The following is a 13,082-nucleotide window of genomic DNA, read 5'->3' on the forward strand; positions in this document are numbered from 1 at the left end:
AGTACAATGTGAAGATTTGTATTTATAGGGTCCCATCAAAAAAATTTGCCACGGGCCTCAGACGGTATAGTTACGCCACTGGCTATATATATAGAATGCAAAGACTTTTCAAGTTTTTCTTGATGTTAAGAATAGCCGTCTCGGGGGGTTTTTCCGGACTGTTAGGCAAATTGAGTCCTACACAGAGGAAGTTTCTTTAGGTAAACCTCCCTAATATGCATTTTTAAAGTTTTCTACATACCATTTAGGAGAAAGGAACTGGGGTTAATTGGTCGATACGACGGGGGCAGTTGCTCGGGTTTGTTGTTGTTGTTGTTGTAGCGATAAAACCCGCTGGGGTGTTGCTCGGGTTTCGCTGGCTTTGGTATGAATACTACCTTAACCTCTGTCTAGAAATTTAATTAAATAAAAGACGAAATTTTAAATAAACGATATTTCCTTTATTAAAATTAATTATTTTTTATTTAATAAAATAAATGTATGTGGGTAAATATTGTTTGTGTTTTCACTTAGCTTTTGCATTCTTTATAAATTCGATATATATATTATGTACACAGATGTTATACATTACGTACACAATACATACATATGTATATATGCATATGTACATTTCAATGTATTTATGATGATGTTCCGTATAAATAAAATAATTACAATTTTTGTTGTTATATCGGCCTACTGATTTTAAGATCGCGGGTTCGAATCGAGCTCAAGGCCTAACAATAATTTTTTATCATTATTATTGTTATGATAAATTTTTTCTTAATTGAAAAAATTTTTAAATTAGAATAGAAGAAAGAAAAAATTTTAGACAACTGCCAAAGCTCGTTGTATAGATCCATTTCGGGAACTGCTAAATTCCTTCATCGGCAACGTTTAGGCGCCGCTGCTATAACCATTCAGCCACCACAGCGGTTTTTTTTGTTTGTCTTCATTAATCCTACTTCTATTCTGGTTCGTGCCAATTGATTCTTTCTTCTATTCTAATTTAAAAATTTTTTCAATTAAGAAAAAATTTATCATAACAATAATAATGATAAAAAATTATTGTTAGGCCTTGAGCTCGATTCGAACCCGCGATCTTAAAATAATTACATTAATAATTTTAACTTAAGTTGAATATTTACTTTTTATAAAAAAAAAACAAAAAAACGAATATTTGTGCCATTAAATATTTGCATTTTGTTGACTTGTTTTTTAGAACATGCAGCCTTAAACCGCATATCTACTACATAAATTTATACGTACCTACAATTTAAACGCATGCGCTTTTAAATGTATTAAATAAAAAGAAACAATGTAAGAAGACATTTATAAAATATTGTTTAACTAAATAAAAATATGCAAATACAGACATACAGGCTTTTTATAAAATTGTACATAGTTTTTAAAAAATTCTGCATAATGAAGATTGGAAGTCACAACGTCGTAATTAATGCATAACATACATAGAAAAATACATAAACATTAGGGTGGGTCAAATTTATTGTTGAAAAGGCACATCCAGTTTCTGAATCTATGGGTCATACAGAGTAATATTGCCCATGGGTCCATAGATCTGAAATGAATTTCGAGCCTCCCTAATTTTGTTAGAAAATATTTTTTTTTAGAAATTTTTATCATTATTTTTGTTAGAAAATATTTTGGGTTATTTAAAAATTGAATTTGCAATATGGAAAAATAAATATTCGTCGCTATAGGGCGCTTTCCTACTATTTTTCGCATTTTATCGCTTCTTTTTGGGGAAAATCGACGAATATTTTACATTTCCATATTGCAAATTCAATTTTTAAATATCCTAAAATATTTTCTAACAAAAATAATAATAAAAATTTCTAAAAAAAAATATTTTCTAACAAAATTAGGGAGGCTCGAAATTCACTACAGACCTATGGTCTCATGGACAATATTACTCAGTATGACCCATAGATTCAGAAACTGGATGTGCACCTGAAGTTTTTTTGCCCCCATGCAATTTGACCCGCCCTAATAAACATACTTTTAATGATTATTAAAAGGACAAAAATAATGCGGTAAGACAATAAAAAAACTTAAAGAGCATCAGTGGTTCAATAACTTGTAAAATATCGTTCTGCCGTCCATAACAATAAGGCAGTAAAGTTCTCTTACTGCCTTTTAGAAATTTTAATGCCAATAAATTTATGTGATTACAGTTTACTCATTAACTAAAAAATTACTCATTCAAAAATCACAGTGAAAGATAAACAAAGTTTTAAATTTGATGTCTACTTGAAGTCTTAAATTTCAAAAAAAAGAGTTTTAAAATTCTTCGAATTCACTTTTTACATTTGACTGCCTTTTTGTCATGGACGGCAGTGCTAGGGTTGTAACCATTGTGAATTCATTCTTTCTATTCCTCCATTGCCATAACTACCTGTCAAATAATAGCTGACAGGGAGAACGGCTGTCGCGAATGGCCAGAGAGTGGAAGAAAGGCTTGTTTTTTGCTCGCGGTTAATAAATTTAAGTGCCATGAATTGCTCATTTGTGTTTCAAATCAGCTTTTCTTTTAAATGTGTATACAGAAAATCAGACTACATATCAATATTAATTTCTAAAACCTAGTTACTAGATTGAATGCGAACAGCCAGTTAAGCAAACATTTTAAAATATGTAAATAATGCAATAAACCAGTCGTCTACAAAAATGTTTGAAAAACACTATTGAGCAAATGATTTAAGTAATCGAACAGCGAATTACCAGGTGATCGAGGCTGTTTACTATTGTGAACGTTTTTATCAAACATTCGCCACTTGTATGAATTCACAATGGTTGTAACCTAAATCAGTTTGCAAAAAACACCAGACACTACATTTCCAAATTTTAATTCCCTGGTAAAGTTCAGGACCTCTCCAGTTCTCTGGCGTTCTATCTTCACCTGATGCTTGCGAATATAATTCTAGCAGCAAATCTATACCGGAATTGTACGGTCTATTAAAAGGGCATGCTACTGCTGGCCTCAGACGATAATTATCGTTATCATTGGTTAAGCACTAATTCAAAAGAAAAAGATGATATACAGCTGCGAACACGAAAATAGCAGCAAATATTATTAGCACTTTTTAACAACTATTTTCTTCTCTTATTTATTTTGGTTATTTTAGAAAAAACATAAATGAATTCTGTAAATAAAACTATACAAATTCATTAAAAAGTGTTTGAAAAAATTCAAAAAATGTTTATATGTAAATCGATTTTCAAGATAAAATATTACAAATTTGTCTTTACAAATTCGAGAGAAATAAAGATATTTCGATTCAAATTATTAATAAGGCCCATGCGTAACTTTTGAATTTTTTATTTAGAATTTTAAAAACTTTCTGGAGTATGCAGTTTTGTAGACCAAACAATTTTAGTCTAGCAACTTGCTAGTTATAGGCTCTTAAAACTCGCACAGATTTTTGGGATTTTTTTTTCGAAGGGTGCTTAAGATTTTTTAGCGGCTGCCGTGTTGTGCAAGTGGCGTACACGCTTACCACACCGAAAGTCCTGCGTTAAGGTGCAGGGAAAAGCAATATCTAACATGCCAATCTAATAAAAACGCACTGCGGTTTTTTAACGCACGCACATAAGAGACTTTTTTTGCCCTAACCGAAATAATCATGCGTCGCGACAGTGTAAAACATGTATGAAAACGTCAAATCGAAATGTCACATAGAACAAAAATTGCAAATTTCAATTCCGTTGCTCTCATACAATTCGTATGTGCATGAGACATTTTTGACAGAAAACTGCCGCAGTGCGTTTTTGTAAGGTGGCCCTATAAATATTTTGGAAAAACGTATTTCTACACGTGGTCGTCCCTTCTCAGAGGTTTGACAAACACTCCGAGTGTATTCCTGCTAAAAAAAAATGTCTCAGCGAGAAGTCATATGCCTTGCCGACAGTTGCCTTTCCGCATGAAACATCTAGATCTCCTCCCAGAAATTTTGCAGGGAACATTAAGAAAAAGTGGCATAATTATAGGAGAAATTCGAACTGAATCTACTCATCTGTATATCGCGCCAAGTTATTATTTTTATTGTTTACAAGCCAACCTAATAAAGCCGCACTGCGTTTTTTTAGCGCACGCAAACAACTGGCGTTTTTTGCCCAAACCGAAATAAGCATGCGTTGCGACAATGTAAAGCATGTGTGCAAACGTCAAATATAAATGTCAGGCAGAACAAAATTGGAAATCGAGTTATGTTTTCACGCAGCAAATTCAAATTCGGTTGCTCTAATACAAGTTGTATGTGCATGAGACATTTTTGACAGAAAATGACTTGCGTGCGTTTATATTAGGTTGGCTTGTTATCGAGTGGTTTACTTAACATGAGAGTTTAATGAAGGCGGCTTATTAATTAATTCGCCTTCCAAACGATATCTAACTTGAGTGTGTGTTGGGTATGTACATACATAGTATATAAATAAAACTTGCATGTAATTACAAATACATATATCAATATAAAACTAAAACAATAAGATACATAAACACATATTACAATTATAATTAAGGTTTTTTAAACAAGTTGAGCAGCACTGTGGTTTGCTAACCGATGAGTTCGGCGAGGACGTGTTGTTGTGCACTTATATAGCTTACATATTTTTATACACATTTTTATAAAATGTTATAAATAAATCAATAAACATTCTATTTGGGCTTACTTTTACAAATTTGGTGTTAAAATTATTTCGTTTTTACATTTACTTGGTATTTATTAAAATTAGTTTATTTATGTGTGTATGTATATAATATGTATTTAATAATTTTTTTGTTGTATTGTTATTTTGTCACTTATTTTTTCAATTGATCCTGTGTTGTGTTGCATATTTTATTGAAGGCCTGGTTTGAATATTTTAAGTTTCTGAGTGGAAACATTTTGAAGGTTCTTGCGTTTGCTAAATTTTAGTTTTTGGTTTGAGAGCAATAAGTTATGTTTGTATGCTAACTACTATACATATATGTTTGTATCTAGATTACTAGCATATTAAATATATTTATATGTAATTGTAGATATTGAGTTAGTTTATAATATGTAGCTGGTACCTTTTTTTGCTTACGATTATCTCTAATAGTTCGCAGTTCATATTGAACAAGAGAATATGAATATCTTCGCATAACAAATTAAAGCCCAAATACTTGAATGATTTTACCGGCTTCCACGTGCTAATGTATGTTTTTTGTTATTTGGTTAAATTGTTAAAATTATGTTAATTGTATAGACTTAAAATTGCATGTAAAAGTTCATAGGCGAATAGAGTCCATGGAAAGCGTTTCTTTCAAATCTATTGAGGATGAAAGAAAATTTCATTGGTTAGTTTTGTATGTATTTAATTGTGGTTAGCTGAAAAGCAAATACTTGTTTATATAAATCTACAATTGTATTAGGCTGTGTGCGAGTTGACTTAAATTTCTACCTAAATTGAGAAAAAACCTAAATTACTGGAAACTGTCGGCAAGGCAGTGCAAAAGAAAAAAATTAGGATTTTTGAACAAAATAAAATAGATTTTTTTTTTATTTTATAAATTTTTTTTTATTTCTACATATGGATAAAATGCACTTGTGCACTAATTATAGCTACTTTATTGACCAGAGTACGATGATTCGACTGCGGTGGTGTCCGATCAATAGTTGAAAGGTGCAGTGATGGTTTTAAATAGATTGGCGTTAACGCTGGCGGAATAAAAAATAGATCCTTGATCTTCAACTCTGGTTCAGATTCAGCAGTTATGTATGTGGTTCTAAACGCCCGCACCACTTCCCCAAAATTAGTTATTTTGGGCATTTCCCAATGTACCCGTGCTCAACTTGAGATGGAAGCAAGCGTCCAATTAGGCGGAGGCGCTGCATTTTTTTGTTCTGTGATCTAAGGATACTTTTCCTCCCATGACCCCTGTCCTGCAGAAGCATATGTTCCTAAGTAAACTACAATTTTGTATTGTTTGTATAAACAAACAACAATTAGTTGTCAAAAGAACTCGCACAGTTTTGACAGTTTTTTTCCTAAATTGTTGCAGTGCTGGAAAGTTCCAGTGGAATATTAGTTTAGGTACCTAAAATTTAGGTCAACTCCCACCCGCCCTAAATCACTGGAAACTGTCGGTAATGCAGTGTAAAATAAAAATTTATAATTATTATGAGCATACTTTTCAACCTAAATTCAAATGTCAAACTTCAAAAACAAAAATATTGATTTTTCAATATTGTATATGCAAATAAGTGGCTCTTGTCCATTCAATTTACGTAAATCAAAGAGCCAATTGGCCTAAAGAAGTTATTGGAGGCGTACCAACATCACAGTATTGAATTCGAGATTGTGGAAAAGGTCATTGTGCACGTGCTCCACTATGTCAAAAAAACAAGCCTTATAAAACGGAGCCATTGCATTTTCTTGTACTGCTATCTTGGGATATGTACTACCGTACTTACTCTTTTTAAGCGTGAAAACGCATCAAAAATACCAAGTTTCCCGTATTGTTATTATAATCTTAGCAGAAATAAACTAGGTTTTCAAATCAACTCGCACAGTTTTGACAGCTTTTTCATAAATTATTGCAGTGCTGGAAAGTTCCAGTGGAATATTAGTTTAGATACCTAAAATGGCGAACTCGCACCCAGCCTTAATATATACATAAATATAGTATTTAAAATACAATTTCGAACACGAAAATAGCAGTGATCATTTTTAATAAATTATATTAATTATTTAATTCGGTACTTTTAGAAAATACTTCAATGAATTGTGTCAATGAAACTATGCAAACCAATCTCAAAAGCTTTTTCAAAAAAATTCAAAAATTCGAGATGTTTTAAAATCTACATAAAAGTTTCGTATATCTTATTTATAACATTCAAAATTGGCAGTCATTATGATGTGGCGAAAACTCATTTGCCTTGCAGATGCCGTTCGGAGCCGGTGAAAAACACGTAGGTCCTGTCCCGCTAATTTGAAGGAATTTGGTACCCCAAACAATTTTAGTCTAGGTTATAAGTCTCTCAAACTTCGCATTAATTTTCGTTATTTCAGATTTTTTTCAATATAAAAACATACAGCTAGATTCTAAATGTACGCTCTGAATTTTGTCTTCGCAGATTTTTTTACTCTCGCGCGAAAATTCCTCCAATTCTTTTTCCTAGCGAGAACAATGCTTCCGGCATAGGAATTCGAATTCTCGAAGACAGCTCTTTTGCTTAATGAAATTTAATTGCACTTTTCTATTTTTAAAGCAAGGCGAATTCAGTACCAGGTGTTGTTATCCCAACAGCTGATTGCTTCTTCTTGATTATTTTCCATACAACGCCTTGTACAACAATATGTCAGTTAATCGAAATCAATGCAAGCTTCTTTTGACTTGACATTCTTCTGCATCACGAATTGGTTGAATGCGCTTTGCCATCACTTTGTATAGATTCGCCTTGTTTTAAAGAAAGAAATTTATTGTGGCGAGTTCGTTTAAAATTGAGAAATAAAATATTGTAGTGTTACTTGGAATGCACCTCACTTTGAATGCATTTAACGATACAAAATATAGACACACTTATAGACCACACAAGTAGTCAAATTTTACTGACCCAAATAATCACTTGAACTCAGCATGAGTTTGTTTACATTTTCAACCCGTCACATTGACCGACACATATGTCGATTAGTCACACTGACCGACATATGTGCCCATTAGTCATATTGACTGTAGAACCCCATACATATATACATAAATGGGTTATTAGAATACGCTGACTAGCATTTGCTTATTATGAATTCATGTACATCTAGCTTGTAAGTATTAGTGTAAATATGTATTACTAATTTAGAAATATTTTGTATAAAAGAAAGCGTTTTCATGAATAAAGATGGAATTCTAGTTGAACACCCAAACAAGACTGTTCATTTATATTACAATATGAGCAATATACAGCATTGCATTTCATATGATACTGGACGAAATAAGGAGTAAATTGGTGTCATATCAACATATCAACAGAGGCGATAATACAAATCCGCTCGAGTTGAGGTCTGCAAAGCATTTTTTTGGCGGTCGTGCCGAATTTAACTCGTTTTTCGTCACACGCCAAAATCTATTTAAGCCTTCGTTATCTCCTTTAAAAAATCCTTGCACAATTTTTGGATGGATTTGTATCAAATTGACTTAGAGCCTGTTGCTTATTTATATACTTTTCGACATAAAATATTGAAAATTATGGTAGAATATTAATGTTAGGTTGAACTGGCCGGTCAATAAAGACTTCACATAGACTGAATGTGTCCATAGTGTTAGAATATTAACGTATTGTTACGAATATTAGCAAAACTAAGGAGTGCTGCCATCTCCAGGCCGATGCTAAGCAGTGACGTGAATTCACATCAATAATTCAATCATTATGTATCTACATAAACGAATCAATAATTGCGTCTACACATATGTACACATTCCGACGAGCACCATTTACATACAAGGCAGCGAGAGATGAGATGTCACACACAGATGAATTTACTTATACGCTTATGTGTGTACGGGAGACTGTAAACTACAAACTCACATATGTACATCTGAGGAGCGCTAAAAAGTAGACAATTGTAAACAAGTAGAAACTATATGAGAACTATACACACACGAATATAGTTGGTAAGTTCTGGAAATGGAAGAGCCTAGAAGTATGCAGCGTAAACTATAAAAGCGGGGCAGGCGAGTAAGAAGTAATTCAGTTTGAGTTGAGCTATCAATCAGTTTGATTAAGCACGCGATCTGGCGGCCAATAGTAGAGTTTCATTTGAGTTATCAATCAGTTTGGTTATTAAGCCAGCGAGTAGCAAAGTATAAGTGTTATTGTGAAGTACTTAATAAAGGTAATTTTTTTCATCATTCAATATTGGAGTTATTTATTCAACAGTTTAGTGATTCGAACTTAGCAGAGGATTGCAAATAAGAGGATTTGCAAGCAAATTCGTTACAATTGGTGTCAGAAGAGGAATTGTTGAATAAATTCCAGAGGACAACAAGGACATGACAAAGTTCAGTGAATTGAAGATCCAGCAACTAAAGAAGGAGTTGGAGAGCCGTGGATTGAATACAAGCGGCGTTAAACTTGAACTTCAGGCACGGCTACGAGAGGCAATGGAAGGAGAAGGAATTGATGTGGAAGAGTATGACTTTCATCTTGATGGCGAGGAAATAACAAAAATCGAAGAAACACCGCAGACAATGGCGAAAACAGACTTGAACATGATTTTGGCTGCAATATCTGCTCAAACATCGACAGTGGCTTCTCAACTGGAATCGCAAAGGACAGATATAACATCTCAACTGGCATCTCAACTAGAAGAACAGAAAACGTGTATGTCATCTCAACTAGAAGAACAGAAGACGTATATGGTATCCCAGATGGAATCACAAGAAACGCGTATGTCAGAAATGTCGACACAGATTACATCGAAGATGGAAGCACAAGAAACGCGTATATCCGAAATGTCGTCGCAAATGTCATCTCAGCTGGAATCGCAGGAGAACCGTATAACAGCGAAGATTGAAGCACAAGAGGCACGGATATCCGAAATGTCGGCTCAAATTTCAGCACAGATATCATGGCAGATCTCTGCTCAACTGGAAGGGCAAGAAGGACGTATTTCCTCGAAGTTGGAGGCGCAAGATACAAAAAATTTACAGTTTGAAGAAAAAATCGAGGCCGAGGTGGATGCTTTGAGAGGACGTATCGAGCAGTTGCAACTGAATCGCCCAGCAGTTTCAACTAATAATTCAAAGGTAAAAACACCATCCTTTGACGGTTCTGTTCCTTTCCAGGTCTTTAAGCTACAGTTTGAGAAGACCGCAGCAGTGAACAACTGGAATGTGGAAGATAAAGTTGCCGCACTCTTCGTAGCATTGAAAGGACCAGCTGCCGAAATCTTACAGACTATTCCAGAGTACGAACGGAACAGTTATGACGCATTGATGGCTGCTGTAGAACGGCGATACGGAAGCGAACACAGGAAACAGATATTTCAAATAGAATTGCAAAACCGCTACCAAAAAGCTAACGAGACTTTGCAGGAGTTTGCTTCGGACATTGAAAGATTGGCTCATCTTGCAAATGCGGATGCACCCGTGGAATACACGGAAAGAGTGAAGATTCAGAGCTTTATAAATGGCATACGGGACGTCGAAACGAAGGGAGCCACATACGCAAACCCAAAGCCAACATTCGCAGAAACGGTATCACAAGCCCTGATTCAGGAAACAGCGTCGCTTCTGTGTAAGCCAGTTTTCAAAGCACGCCGCGTGGAAGTAGAAAGGCCAGAGTGGGTAGACGCAATATTGGAGGCGCTGAAAGGATCGCAAAAGCGGAGTGAAAAAGTTATCAAATGCGGGAAGTCCGGTCACATTGCACGTCATTGCGATCTTTGCCTTAATAGTTCCAACAATGTGGGTGGGCGTAAACGCAAAGCTGGAGCAGATGAGCAAGAGCGAGTAAGAGGTAGAGAGCTAGATCCAGCTATTGAATGCCCTGTGATATCTGTGTCGCAAATTGGTAGAAAATCGAGCGTCGAACGAATACTGACTGTAGATACGGGCGCATCTCATTCCTTGATCCGATCTGACTTGGTCAACAGGAGAGTAAAACCGTTACCTGGAGCAAAGTTGCGTACGGTCACTGGCGAGAATAACCAAGTTCAGGGAGAAGTGATATGTGAAGTATTGATTGGGAAGGTCATGGTTCTACACAAATTTGTTGTGGCGGAGGTTGTTGATGAAGTTATATTGGGAGTGGATTTCTTGGTTGACCATGACATCAAGATCGATATGCAGAGAAGGGTGATGCGTTATGAGAACCAAGATGTGCCACTTAACTTTAGTTTGGAAAAAGGGTTCAGCAGTAATCGGGTACTGGTGGAGAAGACTCGACGAAGGCCACGAAATTCAAAGGTAAAGGTTGATGGAACAAATGGGCCAAACAAATCAAAACCGGAGGTACCTGTGAGAGAAACACTGGCATTGAAAAGCCCTAACGGACGTACTAAAACGAAGAAAGAATGCAAGGGTGGTTTCAAGCCAAGGCACACTACTGTTGTGAAGCGTCGGAACGATACTGATTATGCAAAGCAAATCCGTCCAGCGCAAGCTCTGCGAAGTAGTTCTTCATTGGCCGAGCAACAGAGTGCGAGAGAACGATCCAGAATAATGAGTAGTAAGATGGAACACAGGTACGAGAGGGAAAATAATTGGGAAGGTTTCCGGAATGGAGATTTGGTACTGTTAAACAACCCTCACCGGCGGAAAGGTGTTCCAGCCCAATTTCGGTGCAGTTGGGAAGGCTCGTACAAAGTTGTGAAGAAGATCAGTGATACCATCTACCGCATACAAACCACTGGGAAACCACGGATTAGAAGGGTGGTACATTTGGAGATGCTAGCGGCGTTTAGATTGGGAGCTTTGTCTGATCGGGACGATCAGACTTAGGTGGAGGGCAGTGTTACGAATATTAGCAAAACTAAGGAGTGCTGCCATCTCCAGGCCGATGCTAAGCAGTGACGTGAATTCACATCAATAATTCAATCATTATGTATCTACATAAACGAATCAATAATTGCGTCTACACATATGTACACATTCCGACGAGCACCATTTACATACAAGGCAGCGAGAGATGAGATGTCACACACAGATGAATTTACTTATACGCTTATGTGTGTGCGGGAGACTGTAAACTACAAACTCACATATGTACATCTGAGGAGCGCTAAAAAGTAGACAATTGTAAACAAGTAGAAACTATATGAGAACTATACACACACGAATATAGTTGGTAAGTTCTGGAAATGGAAGAGCCTAGAAGTATGCAGCGTAAACTATAAAAGCGGGGCAGGCGAGTAAGAAGTAATTCAGTTTGAGTTGAGCTATCAATCAGTTTGATTAAGCACGCGATCTGGCGGCCAATAGTAGAGTTTCATTTGAGTTATCAATCAGTTTGGTTATTAAGCCAGCGAGTAGCAAAGTATAAGTGTTATTGTGAAGTACTTAATAAAGGTCATTTTTTCCATCATTCAATATTGGAGTTATTTATTCAACAGTTTAGTGATTCGAACTTAGCAGAGGATTGCAAATAAGAGGATTTGCAAGCAAATTCGTTACAGTATTTTAGCACAAAGTTGTACAAATTAGTATTTTTTTTCGTTAAAGAAACAATTTACTTAATATAGTTTGGTCCATTACCTTTAATTTAGCAAGTGAAAAAATTCCTTAATTTTGGCAGCGAAATCTCCTATAACACTGTGGAATAAATTCAGATTAGTAAAAATCGATTCTGAGAGTGAGGAGTGAAAATAGGGCTAAATTAGAAGACCCGTATCGCGGCGTTTGTTTATGTTAGTTCGAATTTTTTTTATCGACGAAAAAATAAATTAGATATATTTTTTAGATAATTTTTAACGCTATTTTCGTGTTCGCAGCTGTAAGGTCTTAACTTAAAAGGGTTGTTAACAAGGGCATCTTCCAGACACTCTGTCGAATCTTAGCGAAGTCGTTAATAATATCGTATCTCAAGATACGACTAAAAAGATGTGAGTTTAGTTTTATTTACTTCCTTCTTACAATTCGCAAAGGACTTAGATTAGTAAACTAGATTATAGATTCATAAGTCTTCTTTAATACAGTTTAGCGTTTTAAGTCGTTTACGTATTGTGAAGCGGCATTAGGTTACATAAAATTCATATCGCTTTTGACAAAAATGTAATTTATTAACAGGACTCCTGAGATACATTACTAACGGCTTCGCTGATATAGGTTAGGTTAGGTTTGGTGGTAGCTACCCTGATAGAGGAAGCTCACTTGGACAACATGAAGGTCCGTTCTGATACCAAATACAACAAAATCAAATAACGGTGACGTAGATATAGCTACTTAGAGAATCGTTGGGTAGCAACGATAAAGTTCCGAATAATACCGATCTCAACCTTGGATAAATCCTCGCTTCGCTGATATACGACCTTAAGAACGAAATGCCTGAGATACGTCCTTGTTAACAAAACTTTAAACTTACGATATTTCCATTAGGGGAGATACAATAGCGAATAGAAAATTAGCA

At 35.3% G+C, this 13,082-nt stretch overlaps 1 protein-coding gene across 1 annotated transcript in view; it reads right to left on the reverse strand.

Annotated features, from left to right (window-relative positions):
• Positions 1-1,089: 1,089 nt before the first annotated feature.
• The window catches only part of Mical (Molecule interacting with CasL), a 277,488-nt gene continuing 265,495 nt past the window's right edge, over positions 1,090-13,082 (reverse strand). Inside the window, 1 exon segment of the mRNA XM_067761247.1 lies at positions 1,090-5,289. Within this exon segment, the coding sequence (XP_067617348.1) occupies positions 5,284-5,289 (6 nt within the window). The 3' untranslated portion in view covers positions 1,090-5,283.

Source organism: Eurosta solidaginis, chromosome 1 (genome assembly GCF_040869045.1).
Source record: "Eurosta solidaginis isolate ZX-2024a chromosome 1, ASM4086904v1, whole genome shotgun sequence".
NCBI lineage: Eukaryota > Metazoa > Arthropoda > Insecta > Diptera > Tephritidae > Eurosta > Eurosta solidaginis.